This window comes from Bacillus rossius, chromosome 1 (assembly GCF_032445375.1).
Source record: "Bacillus rossius redtenbacheri isolate Brsri chromosome 1, Brsri_v3, whole genome shotgun sequence".
NCBI lineage: Eukaryota > Metazoa > Arthropoda > Insecta > Phasmatodea > Bacillidae > Bacillus > Bacillus rossius.
In genome coordinates, this window is record NC_086330.1 from 226,890,181 (window position 1) to 226,910,923 (window position 20,743).

Sequence of the window (20,743 nt, forward strand, 5' to 3'; positions counted from 1 at the left end):
TGTTCCTGCAGCCCCTCCAGACTCCGGTGATTTGGGACCAAACGGGCCCCACAGTCGGCTAGGCGCGCGTGCGTGTCTGGGTCCCGGTGCTGCTCCTCGCACACCCGCGTGAGCAGTTCCGCTACTGTGGCTGGTTCAGGGTTGTGAATGGCAGCTCATGGCCCCCGCAGCGCGTACAGCGTGTACGGTGGAGGCTCGGGACAGTCGCCGGTGGGCTATGGCATTGGGGGGAGGAGATCCTCCCATCCCTGGTCATAGTGGAACTCGTTGTTTGGATCTGGATGCCTCGACAGCTCATCAGCCAGCTGGTTCTCTCTTCCTGGCACATGCTCGACGGAAAAGGAGACTCCCGTGAGCATCATAGCCCAACGAGCAAACTTTGACTTCCGGCCCTGTGCTGAGTCGAGCCAGAGCAAGCACTGGCTGTCGGTACGTAGCGTGAACGTGCGGCCCTCGAGGTGATGGTGGTATCTCTGGATGGCCCAGACCACTGCAAGGCATTCTTGCTCTTTCGGCCTGGCCAAACTGGCATACTCGAACACCAGCTTCCGCCCCTTGTCGTCGACCTGGTAGAGGACTGCACCCATCCTGTCCTGACTGAAACATGAACTTAACTTGGCGGAAGGCATCGTCCGCGGCAACTGTCCACCGGAACTTGGTCTTGGTTGACAGAAGGCTGGTCATCGGAGCTGTGACCGTTGAGAAGTGTGGGATGAATGCCCACAGCCAGTTCAGTAGTCCCATCAGTTTCTGGAGCTGCTTTCTGGTGCATGGCGCTGGCTTCTTCTCAATCAGCTCCAGCTGCACAGGTCTCGCTTGGCATCCCTCAGCTGTCACGACATGCTCCAGGTACTCTATCTCCTCCGCCCCAATGTGACATTTTTGGGGTGCACATGTGAGTCCGTGCCTGGCCAGCCGCTCGAGGACCAAAGCTAAGTGGTGGGCATGGTCCTTCCATGTACGGGACCAGATGATGACATCGTCGAGGTAAGCAGTGGCGAACTTGCCAGCCATCCAAGACACGCACCATCATGGTCTGAAAAGTAGCGGGGGCATCCATAAGTCCGAACGGCATGGCACAGAATTGGAACCGCAGACCGTCAGGTGCTGTAAACGCAGTCTTGGGGCGGTCAGCGGGGCTCACTGGCACCTGCCAGTATCCGGATTTTAGATCAATGGTGGTACAAATCTTCGCATCTCCCAGCCCGGCCAGAGCATCAGTAATGTTTATGAGTGGAGGCGGGGCTGGGATCGTAAGGCAGTCCACAGGCTGAAAATTCATGCAAAAGCGCAGTGTTCCGTCCTTTTTTGATGCCATTACTATTCGTGAGTTGTAGGGAGAGGTGTTGGGTACAATGACCCCGTCGCGCAGCATCTCATTTATCTGTATCTGAATAGCGTCCTGCTCGCGGGGCCCAAACCCAAACACCTTCTCATAAGGTGGCTTGTGGGGTACCATAGGAATCCTGTGTTCAGTAACGGTGGTGCGCCGCAAACGGTCTGCTGCGGCGAAGACCTGGGGCTGGCCCTAAAGCACACGGTTGATGAGATCAGCATACTCACTGGGCACGTTGTGCCGAAGATCGTTCAGGCGAGTGACTGAGTCGGGGGGAGGTAGCTGGGGGCGCTGCACACCATAGACTGTCCAGCGTCCGCACGTACCGAGATGGAGTCGCCCGGCATGGAACTCCACGGTCGCGTCCACCTGCTCGAGCCATGGAGCCCCCAGGATGAGTTCTTCCCGCAGGTCGGACACCACTAGGGCCTCGGTGTGACTGACATGGTCCCTGATATCGAGTCTTACCTTAGTGATTCCTGCCATCGTCGTGCTGGCATTCCTGGTGGCCAGCTGCACCACTCCTGGGCAGGGTGTTACCTCGGTACTGGGGACGAGGTGCACCGCGATGTAGGAGTGGCTCGCAGCAGTGTCCACCAGCACCAGCAGATCCTGCTCGTTCGCACAGACGGGGATCCGGAGCAGCCCGAGTCCTTCCGGCCCCAAGCGGCCGAGTCGGGGCAGCTCTCCCTCCACGTCGGCCACTGCTGTAAGGGTTGCCAGGGCCGCGATGCCAGCAGGGAAGCTCGTTGGCAAACCCGGGGCGCAGCCCATCGCGCTGTTGTCGGCCAGGGCGCTGCCTGTCGTGCTGTTGTCGGCCAGCCAGCTGCTTGCCCGCCTCCGCTTAGGCATTTCCCGCCGACGTTGTTCCAGTTCCGCTAGTCTTTTCTTGGGCGGCCTTGACTGGGCACTCTCAGTGCCAGTGATGGGTCTCGGTGGGGCAGTATCGGTAGTGGGGGGGTCGCTCGTCGCAGACCCCCTGTCCGTGCTGCTCCTCTCCGCGTGGTTGCCGCCAACTCCACCGCGACGGGTATTGTGGTGCGGCGACGCGTTGCTGTGGTACGCTTGCAATGATGGGCGTCCCGCGCTGTGGTGGCGGCCATGAGTACGGCACTACCGCCAGGGCATCTTCTGGCGGGGCAGAATAAAGTCCGGGGTTTAACATCTGTCGTGCGTGTTGCCGCGGTGGCAGCAATGGTGCGGCCCGCAGGTTTTGCAAGTCCTGCTCCACTTCCCACGCAATGAAGTCTTCGAGACTTCTTCCTGCCGCAGTCCTCAAGAAGGGGCGAATTTCGGGGACCAGGAGCTCTACGATGACGGGCAGCACTCAGCTCAAGTCATCACCTAGTGCTAGACGTCAGTGCAGTCGCAATTTGTCATACATGAAATGCTCCACTCCTTCCCCTTCACCCTGTGGTTGGCAAAATAATGTCCTTTGGCACTGTGTGTGTGTGCGCAGCTCTAACTGCGTGGCGAATTTGTCCCAAGTCAATCGATAGTCCCCTGCCATAGTCCACCATGCTTCGCCGCGACCCCGCAGTTGAGCGCTAGCGCGTGGTGCCCATTTGTCTGGGGCCACGGAATAACGCGGAAGTCTGTCCTGGCATGTACCTAGAAACACCCACGGATCTTCGTGTTCCAGTCCACTAAACTCCGATAGCGCGACAGACGCACTCGCATACCGGACTGTCTGTGTCTTTTGTCCCATCTGTTCGCCCTTTATTTTTGCCACGCAGTTTAGGCACAGAAAAAGTCAGTCACGAAAATTTGCGAATTCACTGGTCGTTTGCACTTGCGGTGTTTCAGTGCGGCACAGCTGTGACAGCGCGCTCTCTCCCCCTGTTGTCCCTGACAGTACGGCGCCTCGCACGTCACCTTGGAGCTGTCACTCGCGCTGACACTTTCTCTTCCGGTTGTCGATTTCAGGTCCTCTGCGGACCACGCGTCCGATTTGTTATCGACTGCGCCTGTTCCTTCTGTGCCTTGAAAAAAGTAAATTAGGTTTTTAAATGTCTAGTTACTGTCCTGTTTGTTCATGGTCGCGGCTGTCCGACCTGGTCGACAGGTCGGGAAAACGTCGGTGGCAGTTTCATGTCTCGTACCCGCACGCACACCGCCTCGGGTTGTCACGCCCATGTTATCGCGAAGATACCGAAAATGCTCCCGCAGCCGGAAGAAGCAGCCACGCGATACTATCGGCGTGTCGGCGTGTCGGCGTGTCGGGGGTGTGAAGCTTATCTCCGCTGAGTTTACTCGGCGAGCCGGGAGGAAACTTAATCTTTGTGCAACGCCGCGTATCAGTTGCGCTCACTGACTTCCCGTCTCCGCTCTGCATCTGTCCCTACGCGAGTCGCTGTTGCAGCTAAAATAGCGGATTTCACGACTGCAAATTTTGCGTTTTCTAAGCCACACACATTGGGCGCCATATGACGACACCTGGCTCTCTGACTCTGACTGACTCTGTTGCGATTGATTTCCTGTCGTGACGAGAGCGCCGGCCAGCCTAAAACTCAGGGAGTGAAAGGGTTCTCACCTTGTGGCTTACAACAAGGGCCTGGACAACAGCGACCCCTCGAGCTGTTGGCCGCTCGAGATGCCATTTAGTTCAGTCTATGTATGTCCGTAGTTCTGTTTATGTCGTTAAGGCACTGGCTGCTAAATGGCGAACCACTCACGAGTCGCTAGTGGCGAAGCGCGGAGCAGCGCTCAGACGTGTCCGTCCCGGATGAGAGGCGAGCTAAGACTGCCTCCCACGCACCGGCGCACGGCGAGCGGGAAGCAGGGGAGGGGGACGCACAGATGCGTGAGAGACAGTATACGGTCCGGGTCCGATTACACTGTTATTTATCACACCAGCCGCCGCGCTCGGGTGCGCTCACCGCTCAAAAGCACTTTTTTTACACTCATGCCCAGACCAGATGGCTATGGGCAACAGCGGGCCTAGGGACCAGGATAGATACGACAGCTGTCGTCAACTTCTTGTGTAGTGTGCTTAGAGGATGTCGACCAAGTATGGACACAGTGCTCCAGCTGCCATGCGCGGGCTAGGGAAGCATGTGCAGACACTCCTGGATGTGCCGATTCCTACATGTGCGATCGAGCAGGATGTTTTGAAAATTTCTGGCGCTTGGGGTTCAAAGTCAATCTGTCTGGTACTAGGTGCCACTTGCAGTGATGGCATTGTTTTATCAAAGTTTAATTTAATTTGCTAAATATGTTCATGCTGAAGTTGCATTTTTGTTCATTTATTTTTATTTTAAACTTTGTTGACTTAACTAATTTATAAATTAAGTCACATTTCTCGAAGTAGTTTTTGATTTTATTTGCTGAAACCACCACTAGGGGACTTCCCCCTATTACTATTTCTGAAAAGGTTTAAATCGAATTAACCTTGAATTAGCGAGCAATGTAGAGCAGTAATTTCAATATGCAAAGAAACCCTTTCTGGGGTATCCACTGGGAGTTTGTTTATAAGGTAATAGGAAATAGTAAATCATTCAATTTCTTCAAGGAAACAAAACCAAATGGTTACAATACTGTTATAGAGAACAGGAATAACTTGATAAGGAAACTATTAAATTTGAATGTTATCAAATTTAACACTACCTAATACCAATAAGCAAACATATAATCATCAGCATATACCCTTTATGAAACGTTCAATCATCACCAATACATAATACACCAATCCCTCACTTAGCACGTCTTCAGATTGCACTAATTAATTTAGCACAATGTAAGTTTTACTACCTCAGTCTTGAAGAGCACGTCTATAAATTTCAGTTAGCACAAAATCGCCACAGGTGAAAAAAAAAAGTCGGGTATGATACCACGAAATCTCCAACTCAGTAAACACCAGATGTACCGTGGCATACAGTTAGCTATACGAGGGAGGAAGAGATGCACGCACAGGTCTTACTATGCTATCGGCTGTTGTACAAACATCAGCTATGGCATGTTCAGTTACGGCTATAGAGTGTAAAGGACCAAATGTTTTTTTACATTTATGCGTTTGCCGCCGGGCCATACCACATATTTTAATTTCAGTGATTAAAATTCAGCTTATCATCAGATCCCACTTCAAAACATCTCACAGGATATTGTGTCCCAAGTAATTTGTACCAGTACAAGGTCGTCCCTTTTGGTCTAGCTACCAGACCCCAGGTACTGAGAGGTGTAAAACTGAAAAAGTCTATAATATTTTGGATGATGATATCGTCACTGGTCCCCACAATCTAAGCCCTTTAAAATAATTCTTCCCCATAGTTTGAGACATGGTTTTCGGGTGTTACCATACCTCCCCAGTAGCTGCTCATTTAGGGACCTATAAAACCATTCAGGCTATTGACTACAATTTTTAAAGGATAATCAAGAATATGCTGGCCAGGATAGGGAATTTTGGTGTATTTGTAACCTTCTGGATATTAAGAAAAACGAACGAATGAAGTCCCAACTGATACGGAACTTGTTCCCTCGTGCTTGTTCTTATGGTCATGTAGTGATTTAGTGTCATTACTTTTTATTTATGATTTGTATGATCTTTTCTTCAGATTACCTGTGCCATTCCGCTCAACAATGACGTAGCCGGAGAATTTTTCCCACAGCGGTAAGAGGAACTCACTACCCAAAACTAACCCCAAGATTCATTCTTACTTTTTTTGGAAACAGTATTTGTTCAGTAATTTTTCTTGTTATGACCACTGCTCTCTTTTGACTTGTGCAATGGGGTTCCAGTATAAGAGATTGCAGCTCCATTTCTGTTCCCTTCTTCCCCTCTGGGCTGCTTCGTGCTTCTCTTCACAATGTCCGGATATGCACTACCTTTAACTTCACTGCTGTGCCACTGAAAAATAACCAGCAACGGCTGCCGTGCAGAAGCTAAGTCTCGAAAGAATGTAAGCAATTATCTTCTTTGATCACTCATTAATTTCTAAAGCGTCAATCTGAATCAGCAATCTCGGAGTCTATTACTGTTTAGTGAAACTAAAGAAAGACCAATGGAGTTTCTCTTATAAAATTGAATCTTTTTACTGACCAAATTTAAGTTCTACATACTCTAAATTTTGCTAAAACAACATGCTTCAAATCCTAAGTTATTAAAATGTGACAGACAATCCAAAAGATACCTTATTTTTTAACAACCATATAATTAATTATTTTTCTCATTTAACGAACTACAATGTACTAACCTGAATAAGAGACGGTATACCTACTTAAATTTTGATACTGTAGTTCTATTTCCCCCTCCAGTAGTCAAAAGGATTGTCTGAGTTTAGTTAAGAATTGCCTCTTGACGTAGAACCAAATTTTACATTGCTACCCAACTTTTTAAGGAAGGGGTGATGGCTAGCTAACGATGCATAGATTGTTGCTGAGTTATTATATTATTTACTAACTCATTTTCATTTATTGACTGTTCTTTATGTTTTGCACATAACTGTACTAAAACTATCTGCCGATGTGAGCCGACAAAGTGATAAGTAGATAGGTACATCTAATCATGCGCAATAGACAGATGATGGCAAGTCTGACGAACAAGTCAGCGAGTTGGCCGGACGTGATTGGTCGATATGAGCCACGACTCATACCAGAGAGATACGATTTGGCTAATACAACACTATTGGGTCACAAATGTTGATTTAACTACAAGTGTTAATTGTGAATGAGCTACACTGATGCACTGCATTATTTGAGATGAGCTGCCAAACAACAGTACCTGATGATAAAGGAAAAACAAATTACAGAGGAACATTGCAATATCATGTTTCAGTAGAATTTTATCCTATTGTGAAGTTTCACTTATACATTCAAGCTTAAAAATCCTTGGGCCCTTTTAAAATGTTATTGGAGGGATTTTAATATGAAAAAAAAAGAGAATTCACATACCTAATGGCCAAATTCAGAGTTGTTTTCCGATTGCTATTCACTCACCAAAACACTTTATAACACAAACTTCTCGGCAGAAACGTCTTTTAATGGTTCGCTGACTGCTAGATGAGGAAAGCCAACCCCTTGTTTGGTTTTGAGTTGACAAAATAATTAACGTTTTGATACATAATTTTTTACATAAAACATTTGTATGTGCTTGTAACTTCTATAAACATATTTGCTACATGAAAACCATTCAGATTCACTTTGAAATTAAATTGGTACGGGTAAAAATTTATTTCGCCCATAAGGATTGCATATTCCCCATGTGTTGTGGAGATGGCAAAAAGATGGTGAGAAATTTAGGAATTGTATTGATGATTTTGAATTCTTTGAAGGTCTGAAATATGAAATTCCAGCTCTGAGAAAGTACATTCATAATGTGGCATTTGATTTGTATAAGGATCAAGCATTTGAAAAATGTATTGTTCTTATGGAAATTTTTAGAGAATTTAAAAAACCTTTTATTTTTAAATTTATTTATTTATTTTTATATATATCTTAAAATTGGGAGTAAAATCTAAAATTTTAGAGCTCATATCCATCACAAAAGTTACATCTACCTTTAATAAACAAACATGCATGGTATTTTTGATGACACACTGGATAAAAGACAATCAAACATTCTTAAACATGCACTGTGAGCAGTTCTCATGAGAAAGTTGTGTGCAGTGTTGCCATCTGCAGAAAGTGTATGGGAACATTCTATCAGCTGGCAATCACTCGAAAGGTGTTTAAGAAGTATGAGAGGCACAGAGGTTGCCAGGTGAATCAGAGTAAACTGCGCTTTTGAAGAATGACTATGAACTTGACCCTGAGTCCCTGCCATAAAACAACTGTACATATTGTGAATGTGATATGTTTTAAAAACAGCGAAATTATTTTTGAAAATAAAATATACTTATTTTGTCTTAACAGAGTTTAGTTATTATGTGCTAGCAGAAATCGGTAACACAGCATTTCATATTATGTTATGCTAAATATTATATGTTATTTTTGCAAAAAAATTCTTTACACAGACAATGTATCTTCTTTTATTGCTTTGCATTTCAAATAAATGGTTATTATAAGCTTTGACTTGGATTTGCAAGAGAGAACGTAACATTCGCACGTGTGACAAATTAATTGCCGTGATTTGTATTCTTAGAAAATAAATATGTAGTTAAGAGGTATGTAAATCTCCAATCTCCAGTTTGGTTTTAATCGCAACCAAATTCCTGTCAACAATTTGAATATTTCATAAACTTCTGAGTGTTCTATTTTTTTTTTGTTGTAAAACAAGATAAAAAATTCAATATTTCCTAATGTTTCCAAAATATTTATATAATGATGGTGGAATGAATTTTTAACTAATCCAGATGCATGCACATTAATACATACTCCTGCAACAAGCAGTGGTACCGACACGCACACTTGACTGCGCAGCGAGCCCAGCCGCACCAGGATGAACACCAGGATGAGGGTCACGAACGCCAGTGACAGGAAGGAGATCTTGGCAAGGCGCGCAATGTTGCGGTACAGGCACAGCGGTACCACCACCAGCGCCGTTGCCATGGTGACGACAAACTCTCGGTGTCCCAGCAGCGAGTCCGCGCCGACTCCAGTCACTCGTGCCAGCACCTTGGTCACCGTGTCGCCCACAACCACGTTGTAGCTCACCATGGCTACCAACACAACACATTTAGTCCATGGTGCAGCACTGGCAATCACGTCTGCGACCAATCTCAATAGTCCATCCATCAGTCTAGAAAACAGATTAAAATAACGGCATACTTAACTTGCTTCACGCTGTCTGATAAATTTCTGTTCTGGGAACTATTTCTTCTAAATTCATTAGTTGGTTGATGTTTTTGAGTTAAGTTCAGTAAACTGCTAATCATCTATGCTAATCAAGGGGACAGTACTGCATATCATCCAGAATCACGGATAATCCACCAGATATTTTTAAAAAAATGATACATGGGCCACGAAAGTCGTTTAACGTGCACAGTTGCAATACTTACTATGGTTCTTTAGTGACTTATCAGGGAATGTACATATACCTTATGAACCAATTGTATGGATTTTTTTTAGACCTATCAATAGCATATACTTGCAACTTTTTTTACATGACAAGGTCACATTTCACACATATGTAATAAGCAAAAATCAAACATAATACAAAATAGATTCACTATTTGCAGGAACATGCCAATTTTTGTGTTAGAAAAATAAAACCTTTTCCGAGATAATTTCCAAATGATTTAGGTGGTATATCTCTAACTATTTATATTACATGAGGGACTATAAACTGAAGTGAGACCTAAAAATTGTAAATTAGTAAAAGTTTAAGTTACTTTTGTGACCAGAGCTTCAGTTTCATTTCTTTTTCGTGACTTTTGTGCCAAATTGTTAGATAAACAATAATTAAATAGAGTACAGCCATTCAAAAATAATGGGTGTCATATCCAAAAACTAAAATATATATATGAAATAAAATACATATGTTAGGTATTCATTTATAACACACAATAGTGATACTAGTACTTTGCTAAATATTAAAGGTATTGATGTATGTATACGGATTTAATTAAAATTCTAAATGTGAGAAAAAAATAATAATGAATGTTACAGAAAACGGACCTATAATCTGAGGTCAGAGTGGTTACCTTAAAACAATGTGAATTAAAATGACCAGAAGAAAAAATTAAAAAAAATTAAACAAGACAAGATAGCTTTGCATTGATGTATCCACAAGTGCATTAACATTTATTTGAAACTATTTTTTCGATAGAGAATTGTTTGCAGGCAAAATATTAACTAATTAATAAGTGAAAATAAATGGCACAGGTGTAAATACAAATAGGTGTAACGTGTGAGAAGTACCCATGGATATTGGCAAAATTATAGGCCTGAAAAGATAAATAATAAACAAAAACAAATGTACAACCTGTCTAGTGCACAAAAATATGTTTTATACTCAAAATACACATTTTTTTTACAGACAATTTATTGGTATTAAAGAGTTTTTTTTTCTTTTTTCTTTTAATATATTTCAACACATGATAGCTACATTATAATCTATATTTATAAACTATTTCAAAAACATCTACACCCATACCTCACTTAGCACGACTAATGCGGTCCTAAAAATGCTTGTGTTATTCAAAATCGCGTATTTTGAAGCATTAGTTTCCATAAATAGCAAGGCTAATTTATTTAATGTGTTCCAAAATCATGTAGGAAAATATACTTTATGTAATATAAAAGTGTAGAATAACACTCAATGATAAATATGTCACACCATTAATCTTTATATACCTCCCATCGCACTTTATATGACAAATATGACACTGCGTAACGGGACATACGTGGTTATGTACTTTACTTGCTTAACACTAAAGTGCGACCAACATAAGTGTGGCCTTCATGACAATCTGCATGCCATAATACTTCTAGTTTTGTCTCAAATACTTTAACACGGTGCATTATGCTCTCACTTCGAAGCCTGATTCCACTATGATTACAACTGCAGGTGATTACGCAGCTGGATGGGCAGATGTTGCTTTTGTTTGAGTGAATTCCCTGTCACTGGCTAGATTGAGTTCACAGCCTGGTCTGTGGCTAGGTGACAATGGTACGGCATGGCGTCATACATGCGGATATAAAAACATTTGGTCCTTTACACTCCATAGCCTCAACTTAACTTGCTATAGCTGATGTTTGTACAACAGCAGACAGCGTAGTTACACCTGCGTGCGCATATTTTCTCCAACCCACCTCCCCCCCCCCCCCCTCATAATCCTAACTGCATGCCACTGCACATTTGTTGTTTACAGAAGTTGAAACGGACTTTGTGGCGTCATGCACGACTTTTTTTTTTTTGCTGCGGAGATTTTGTGCTAACTGAAATTTAATGACGTGCTATTCAAGACTGGGGCAATAAAATTAACATTGTGCTAAATGAATTCACGCAATCTGAAGATGTGCTAAGTGAGGGATAGGTGTACTTTATTTTCAAATACCTCCTTTGATTATAAATCTGACCTTGGAAATTTACCAATTACATGATCTAAATGACGTACGTAACGTCACTATCATTGGTGATATAGACAGTTCTGTCCAGTGGTGGCCGGTAGGTGAAATGAGACCAGTGCTGTCATGTGTGTATAAGCCAGAAGGGTTGTGTATTAGGGTGGGGGAAAGGGATTATCCCCCAAGAAATTTTTAGATACCGTTTGTGAAAATGTGACAATTCCACAATATCATGCTCATAAATTAGCATATTCTATTTGTAATAGTAGGCAAAAGTTAGTTCAAAAGGGCATAGTTAATGAGGGCTTAGAACTAAAACCAAATAGTAGATAGATTAATCTCAGCATAAAATTGCTGCACCTTTTGCGGTTTGATACAGTTGTGATTATGTATTGTGGCAAATGCCACAGTTAGATCTCTATTAATATTAATATTATGAACTTTTTTTTTACTAATTATCATTTCTGTAGTAGTTAATTTTTGTACTGTTGGCAGTTCAAAGTTCAAAATACTTTAAGAAATAGTGACAAAACATTTTATGATGTGTAAACATCTTAGCTCTTGGTATACAGTATTTAGTAGTAGGAGTAATAATATGAAATTGGAATATAAGTCAATGAATGGAAATGTGTAAACAAGATGTTGGACCCACATGTAGCAATATAAACCCATATATAGACACTTTCATAAATATTAAGGTGCATACCAAATGTATTGGTGTGCCCAATGTAACTTAATGATAGTGAAACTACCCTGGAATGTATTTGATAGACTAAAAAAGTAAGAGTAAAAAATAATTTCACATTTTAAAATAGTAAGAAAACTAGCAATAAAATTATTCAATTACATGCCCTCCTTCTTCATTCCCAATAGGCTCAGTAGCACAGCGGTAGAGCATGTGCTTGATGACTTCAAGAAACGTGGTTCAAATCTCGTCAATGGAAAAACTTTTTTATTGACGTGATAACGTCTTATGAATCGATGAACGCTGACTGCACGCATGAAAAAGCATGACTCGTCACGTTCCGCCAGAGCCGAGCGTGCAAGCAAGAGCGCAGAACAAGCGATAGAGAGGCACAATCGGCCCAAGCGTTTGGCTTGTGACGCATCTATCTCTCTTCCACTCCATCGGCCGATGCGTCCGAGTAGAAGAGAGACAGCGGTAGCACACAACCTACATGTGAACTATTTTTTCAACTGTTTATAAAGTGAAGTGAAAAGTTAATGTGGTTTCCATTGTTTATTACAACAATTGCGGCAAAAAAGGTAATTAATTATTGCATTTTAAGAATTTGATTAGCGATATAATCTCACATATTTGTTCTTTGATTATTAAAAAAAAGTAGCATCGGTCGGCGAGTGCAGTAATAATAGGTTATGTTACAAGTTTGACTAAAAAATTATTATCTCATATAAATGATTGTATAAAAAGTCAATTGCTTTTATTTAGTATTCAATGAAAAAAATTGTAATTTTCAATTAACTCCTTCTTTGTATTATACAAAATAATGATAATTCAGTGATAATAATTCAATTCAATTCATAAAAGTATGCAATTTTTCATCAATGTTTTCTTATGACATTATCACGTAAATTTATCGTCCGTAAACCACTTTACAGACAAACCCCCCCCCCCCCCTTTTTAAACATTTTTAATAACATTATAATATAATAATAATGTTTAATCCACTCAATAAGGTTAAGGTTTTTTTGACAGTTCAGTTGTTTAAGCAAAAACAAATAAACATTTACTTAGTGTTATGTGTTTTAAAATGTTTCAGGTAAATATTTTAGTAATGCCAAAGAAGTTTAACTTCTAACATGTGCGGAAACTTTATAGTATTTTCGGTTTAGCGAATTTTAACAAGATGGACAGTATTTAACTAAGATTCCTTGTCAAAAATCAGGTTCAAAACAGAGATTTAAGACTTTTTCAAGTCTTTTCCACTTTTATCAAGCCGTTCATAATAGTTTAAAATTTCTAATTATTTCATGCTGCTATCTGCACCTAATGGTGGCAAGAAATGTTTATGATTCAGACAGGAGCGGGGTGTTACTTGAAAAGCTAGTATTTTACTTCTCAGTATATTTATGACACTCTGGATTATTTTAAAGGATTCTGCATGAAATTTGATGACCAAGTTTCATATTACAAGTTTACTAACATAAACATCATGAGACCACTTGAATTTGCTTATTACTGATGTTAGATGTCTACACATCACTGGCGAGTACTGACAAGAGTCGCTCTCATTTTTTTTTTTACTCCAAGATGATTTTGTATGATATATGTAAACTTCTTTTGCTGACCCAGTAATTGTAACCCTCTTGTCGAATTTATTTTTAATTTAAGTTATTCAAAGAAATAGTTCCTCACCTTTCCAATTAACATAAAAAACATTTCAAAAACATAATTATCAGTAAATTTTTTATAAAAGTTTTTTTGGATCATGACCGTCATTCCAGGGTTTTTTGTGCAGTAGTTTATGGGTGGCTAAAGCTTTGGAAGGTGTAAAGAAATGTGTCAGAGAATCTAAGTTTCTGGGTGTTACATTCCAGATTGATTTGGTTAAGCAACACAGAATAGTAACAAGACACTTTAATCACTTGAAAAGTTTGTTAATATATGAAGATTTTTAATCTTCATTTTTAAATTCATTTTACTGCCAACACTTGAGATGAATCATTCCCTTAGGTTATAAAAGAGTTTTTAATTTTTAAGGCAGTCTTGTTTTATTATTACTTCTACAAAAAAAAACAGCAGATCCCAACTTACATGTGCAGATGATTTTCCACACATTCACTGCAGGCTTAGCTCGTCACTCGATTACAAAAAAAAAATAGTCACCCTGGATCGATGCCGATGCCTGGGGTTAAATTTCTATTATAGCTAAACGTCTGAAAACTTATCAAAAAAATTATGTTTCGGCCTGGCCTTGACCAGCAGGCGTGAAGTTCTCTATTCGTAAATCTCACTTCATATTTGTGAGCTGCCGACGACGCGACCGCACGTAGCGATGATCGAGCGACAACTCATTGGACAACAAAGTTGTCTTTCCTTAAAAAGGCGAAAATAAAAGGGAGGCAACCCAGTGTGCCAACTGACCAATCACAGAGTCGAGGAAGATACATCACACCACCTCAAGGCTTGCTCTGATTGGCTGGCCAGGCAGCACCCAGTGAAAGTTCTAGTTCATTGTGGCGATGCCGCGGACTCACGTGCTGGTTTTTCTCACTAATTTTAGGCATGAAAATAACTTACTGGCAACAGATACTCGTGCCCATGTCTTCCTCTCTTTTTAAATCTTCTAGAATGTTCTACAATGTTACAGTCTTACTGCCCAGAATATGCTTTAAAATTTGACCAAATGTAATTAATACACATGTTAATTTGAAATTAAAAAGAAATTATAGTGAAACAAATAATAATAAAACACACTCATTAAGATTTATATAAAACTTAACCAAGATTAATAATAATATTAAAGCAAAAACAAAATGACTTAAATTACTACCCATAATAGAATAAACATGAGTATAATTAATTATGAAACATTAAGAAAACATCATTACATAACACACACTCATTTCAAAGTGTTATTGGTAGCAGGGGGCAGGAATTATGTTATGTTACATGGGTAGCGAAAGCTGTGCCACAAGTGTAGAGAAACGTGTCAGAGGATCTAAGTTTCTGGGCATCTAAAGCTGTGGAAGATGTTTCAAGAAATGTGTTAGTGGATCATAATTTATTGGTGGCTTAAGTTGTGGAAGGTGTGAAAAGAAATGTATAAAGAGGATCATAATTTCTGGGTAGCTAAAGCTGTAGGAATCTAGACTCACAGGAAAATGATTTTTTATGGATTAGCCACAGGGCTGCACTGGTGGTGCTGTGAACTGCACAGCAAGTGAGGACTATCAGCCATATGCAGAGATCTTCCTTCTCTGTTAGATTTAGGCTTCCTTCACGAAGGAAGGCACCGTCCTTAATGTTACTCCTAAAAGGCAGATCTGCTCCTTTACTTCAATAAGTAAAGGCTAGCCTCATCCTTACTATAATATTGTTACGAACGTGAGCAAGGTCATGTCACGCGCAGGTGCAGAGCTAGCTGGGCTGCATCACATGCCGCCGTAACATGAGATGTGCAGTGCGCATAGTGTTGTGATTTGGGTAAATACCCGGTGGGTAGGGTATTTATAAATGGGTATTTACCTAGGTACTTACCCCTGCCTCTGGTAAATACCCAAAATGAGGGTTTTTAAAGTAAAATCACTTTTTAAGTGTATAATCAAATGGCATATTCATTATTTTATTGCTGTAACTTTATGCTTATCTGTTACTAATTAACCTTATAAAACCATTTAGTAATCATAAATAAAGTTAAACAAATATATCAAATTTTTAATGAAATATAGCAGCAAGTATTTCAATATTTTAGATTATAATTTTTACAAAATTTGCTAGTTATTCTAAATCTAAAACATAATTTTTTTCTTAAGGGAAATTTTTGTTTTCATTGGTTTTTAGAATATGGCTACACTGAACCACTGTAGATTAGCAGCCATGTTGTTCATTGAGTTACATGATGATGATGCAGTGAAGGAAGTTAAACATACATAACCTCACTACTTCTTGTGTTCAATTTACCATGTTTTCATTTTAATTTTCATTGTTAAAGAGTTTCTCAATATGGGGAAAAAAGAAAGGGCCAACTTGGAAATTTTTTAAAGAGAAGAGTAAAGGAGTGCAATGTAAATACTGTTGTAAAACATACAAACATACTAATGTTAATAAAATGACATATCATATAAAAAAGTGTTTCAAGTGTCCTGAAGATATGAAGAATATTCTCTATTGCAGCAATATTGTAAAACCTTTTCAAACAGTGATGTGTACATCCAAAAAAAGCAGTGAAAAAGTATTGCAAAGTCATGATCATAACCATAGTGTGTCACTGACAGAGTCGATACCAGGATCAAGTTTAAGTATTAAAAACTCTACGTTTTCGTCACCAGATGAAAGTAATACTAGGTGCTTAGCACAAACTTCAAAATTCACATCTTCACGAGAAGGGTTTGGCATATCATCATTTATGGACCACATGGAAGAGTATTATTAAAAATATTAGTCGAGGAATATTTTTAACTTTTAGTCCATTTTGCACAGATGAAGAGTGAAGAACAAATAAACATGCAATTAATTTCTCAGCTATTCTTAGAAAATTTTGAAAATACGTGTTTACTTTTTATTCTGATATAGTGTAAGTTAAATAACATTGTAGGTTAATTAATGTGATATTTAAGTAAGGACTGGAAAGTAATAACAGATGGGTTAAAATAAAACTACAAAAAATATATTAAAAACATAAACTTAAAAAACAAAAATGTAAATATGATTAGTTATGTAATTTGTGTGCTTTTGTGTTGAATGCATGATGTTATGAAAGTATGCTAACACTTTGAAAGGTGATTCCTTCTTCCAAAAACAAAGTAGTCAAGTCTTAAGAGTTACACTACACCATTTTTTTTTGCGTAGTACTATTCTCTAAGGAAAATTTGTAGTTAAAAAATTTAAAATAGTTAATATTGACAAAGTATGGAAAATGATGTGGAGTAAAATTACAATATTTTGATAAATCTTTAGTGTGTTGAATTATCTAACCTTCGGGGGGGGGGGGGGGGGGGAACCTTAAGATAAAACTCTCCCCTTCATGATAATAATAGGTCAGGTCAGGTTACCCTATTCTCTATTCCCCCCAAAAACAAATTTAGTTGTCTGGTTTTTCTAAATATTTCACACTGTTGCTTTTCCCCCGTAAGAATTGTGTTTGGAAAAAATGGTAACGTATAACTATTCCATGTTTTTGATAAAGAATCATCTGCTAAAGTTTGCAACATACTTTCATTAACATCGTGTATGTAACATATTACTTTATGAAACTATTAAAACTCGACATAATTAAAATTATCATTGATTTAATGAAAATACCCAGGTATTTATGAAATTTGGGTATTTACCTGGGTAAGTACCCAAGGTATTTACCCTTAATTATATATACCTGGGTATTTTACATCTATAAGTGCGCACCTGGGTCGCTGCTTCCCCTCCCTCCAGCCCTCAGCTCCCCGCGCGGCACTGTTAGTTTGACATCCGAAACTAGACAGCTGCGGAGTTACGCGAGCCGCCGACACGTGTTTCGAGAGATTTCTGCCGTCGGGACGGCGCGGAATGACGCGATTGGCCCCTGCCGCACTCGGGAGTTCTGGAAGGTGTCTAGGCCTATATATACGTGCCCGGGACGCCGGCCTGGAGTAAGTGAGCAGTGAGAGTTCAGTCGGGAGTTCTCCCGCTGCGGCGAGAGTTGCGCCAGAGGTGCGGCCCAGCGAGGTGTGTGGATTGTAAGAAACGAGTGACTGGGGAAGCAACATTTTTTTTAAGTGCAATTGATTATTTGGCAATTTTATAAGATTAAATGTAAGTGTAGTGGCCATCAATAAAACTGTGTAGTGTAATAAAATCTTTAATTGGGCTATCCTTTACGAACCCGCGGTAAATCGTAACAATATTATAAATGTAAACTTTTGTTTCTTTGTTTGTTTGTTACTCTTTCACGCGGAAACTAATCAACCGATCATCATGAAAGTTTGTGCGCATATTTTCAGGGGTATAGTAAAAGACATATGACTTATTTATAAAAAAAATATTTTTTTTGAAGGGCAAAAAAATTAATATTGGTATGTATCATCGTCCAACTTAGTTTGAGTAATATGAATGAAATTTAACACCATCAGGTGTTTCAATAAGTAAATTAAATAATTCGCCAATCTAATACTGTAATACCGGTGGTCAAATGACTATTGAATTTAGCATAACATCTGCTTCCACAATTATTTTTATTTTTTTTTCACCGCCAAGCAATAGTTAAACTTTCATAATTTTTGAGGTAAGGTGTCTATTTTCATCTCACTGTATTTCCAGTTTTTACTTTAATTTCTTTTTCGAAATACCTCGCAAATGTAAATACAACCTGTCTAAGAATTCATCTTGGGCCCAGGAGGCAAAAATTGCTCGAACTCAAGAATCTTGTATTCATCCAGAATTAAGAAGACAAGAACAAGCGAGGCGGCAGAATATACTTGGTGCCGCTATTATAACAGGTGTCGGTAAAGGGGAAAGTGTTATCATACCTCGGATTAAAATTATCCCCACTAATCTACTGTTCCAATTCAAAAGAGTTCAGTTTCATGTCGGGTTTAGTTTGGCTGTTACCATCAACAAAGCGCAAGGCCAAACATTGCAAGTAGCAGGGATGCATTTGAAAAAGCCATGCTTTTCCCATGGCCAACTATATGTAGCCAGTTCACGTGTGTCCAATGCCCGAAATCTACACATATTTGCATCGGACAGAAAAATACAGTCAAACATCTCTGAAACGACCCCTCACGGTTCCCAGGAAAAGGGTCGTAATAGATGTTTTCCGAAATTTTCAGTTTATTTCACCCCCCCCCCCCCCCCCTCCCCAACAAACTGCTAATCGCTAAGAAACGAGCCGTACAATGGCATGAAGCTGTCACTCACAATGCTAGACGGCTTTGCTTTAAACCCACTTCAACCTTCATGACAAGTCCATCGCCCTACAGGCCACCTCTAAAGAAAATACATGTCAAAAGACAGTTTATTTTTACTGGTTAGTTTACATGTACATTTTCTGCTTGCCGTAGTTTAATACACTAGAACCCCGATGTCACCAACCCCGGATTTAACGAAGCAGTTATTTTACGAATACATTCTCGGGAACCGTAAAAAATTTGAACATTTTGACCAAAATGTGAAAATCAGAAGAAAAAAAATTAAAAAATAAATAAATGAAAGATCATTAAAATCTGTTAATTTTAACACACAGCATTATGTGTCGGCTTTAATACTTCCAATAATGTTCATGTAAGAATAACAAAAAAATAATGGGACATTTCCTTTAAAAATATGGCAGCGGTAGGTTCTGCAACGCGAGTGGGCGCACACTAAGCTCGCCCGGCTGGCTGGCGGCAGCGGCTTCATGATGCATAAGCTCACCCCTCCCTCCCCTCGGTAACATTCTTCAGGGCTAGCTCATCCCACCCAGACACACAAACCATCTAGTATCCTCTCTTATAACACCCCAACTTCGCTCTCCTTTGAAAAACCTTCAGTGAGAAAATGCTCATTTCACCCTCCTTTCTCCCATGAGGGAGGGGTAAGATCGTTGTAAATATTTTCGGACCCCTCCCTCCCCACAAAAACACCCCAAAAAAAGTATGTCAAAAAATATATCACTTTTCACACCAAGTTCGAGTTCAGTCATCTCTGGCAAGGAATTTACAAGCTTTCAAACTTGAATATAAATGTATTTTAATAGCAAGGGTCCTATGAAAAGGAATATACCGAATAAAATCAAGCTGCTGTCACCAAACAAAGCATAAAACGGCCCAACGCGTGGTCGCTTCGTTATTGCTCGCGCGAGAGGCGAGACGTGGAATGTTAGAAGAAAGATTATGCGGGGGAGACAGACGGCAGCCAGTGTGTTTCCTGCGTGGGGAAGAAGTGGCGTAGCTTTTTTTTTTTCATGCTGGGTGAAGCGACCTTTTTCTGTCACCCACGGGAAAAGATAATTGCTTGAGCTGTCAAGATAAACATCGCTGCGGCAGTTAAAACAAGTCGAGGCGGGCGTGCATCCAGTCGGTCGCTGTGTATATCTACTCGAAAAACATAACATCTCAAATCACAATAAGATTCCTTATAACCTACACGTATTGCCGGATGTTTTCAGCCTGATCCATGCAAGTTCTTTAGCCACGTTTTGAATGAAAACAACTGGCGGGCCAGTGTTGTGCCTTGTTTTGCGGACACATAAAGCTTTTATCAATTTGCTGACAGTTTTAAAATATTTTTACTCTACTCGTTAAAATGAAGCAGATAACGTGATTGTTAACAAGTACAAGCAGCATCCGAGGTCGGCCGCTAAGCACAGTACGGGGAGAGGGTGAGCAAGGGAGGGCGAGCGAGCGGCCGACTAACATGTTCCTGCATTGTATTAATAGTAAATAATATTTAATGGTAAGTTATTTATTAAGACATAATACACAATCGGAAAAAAAAACCCTGCATAAGTCATCAACAATAGTTCACAAATTCAAGCCAGAAAATATACCAAATCGAACTTCAAAAACTAAGCAAACATTGTCAACCGATAGTAATCAAAATCAAGAGAAATTCAGCAGGTAGCTTTGCCTTAACTGCGTACCACACTAGACACTCACAAAATGCTAAACGTAAACACGTTGCCACAAAAACCTTTATCTGCACCCTGCCGGCAAAGGGACGTGGAATGGTGATTGTCAAGCGCTGACAGCGGTCGACAGTAAGTGGTATCTATTTTTAGATATCCGCTGCATACCGCAGTACAGCACTCGGCAAGAGAAACGCAGTAA

General features: G+C 40.5%; 1 protein-coding gene across 5 annotated transcripts in view; it reads right to left on the reverse strand.

Moving 5' to 3' along the window:
* Positions 1-20,743, reverse strand: part of LOC134527335 (putative sodium-coupled neutral amino acid transporter 11) — a 126,505-nt gene that overhangs the window by 72,402 nt on the left and 33,360 nt on the right. For all 5 annotated transcript variants that reach the window (XM_063359916.1, XM_063359915.1, XM_063359919.1 and 2 more), the window contains exon 5: positions 8,676-8,928. In XM_063359916.1, coding sequence (XP_063215986.1) covers positions 8,676-8,928 — 253 coding nt within the window. The remainder of the gene's footprint in view (positions 1-8,675; positions 8,929-20,743) is intronic.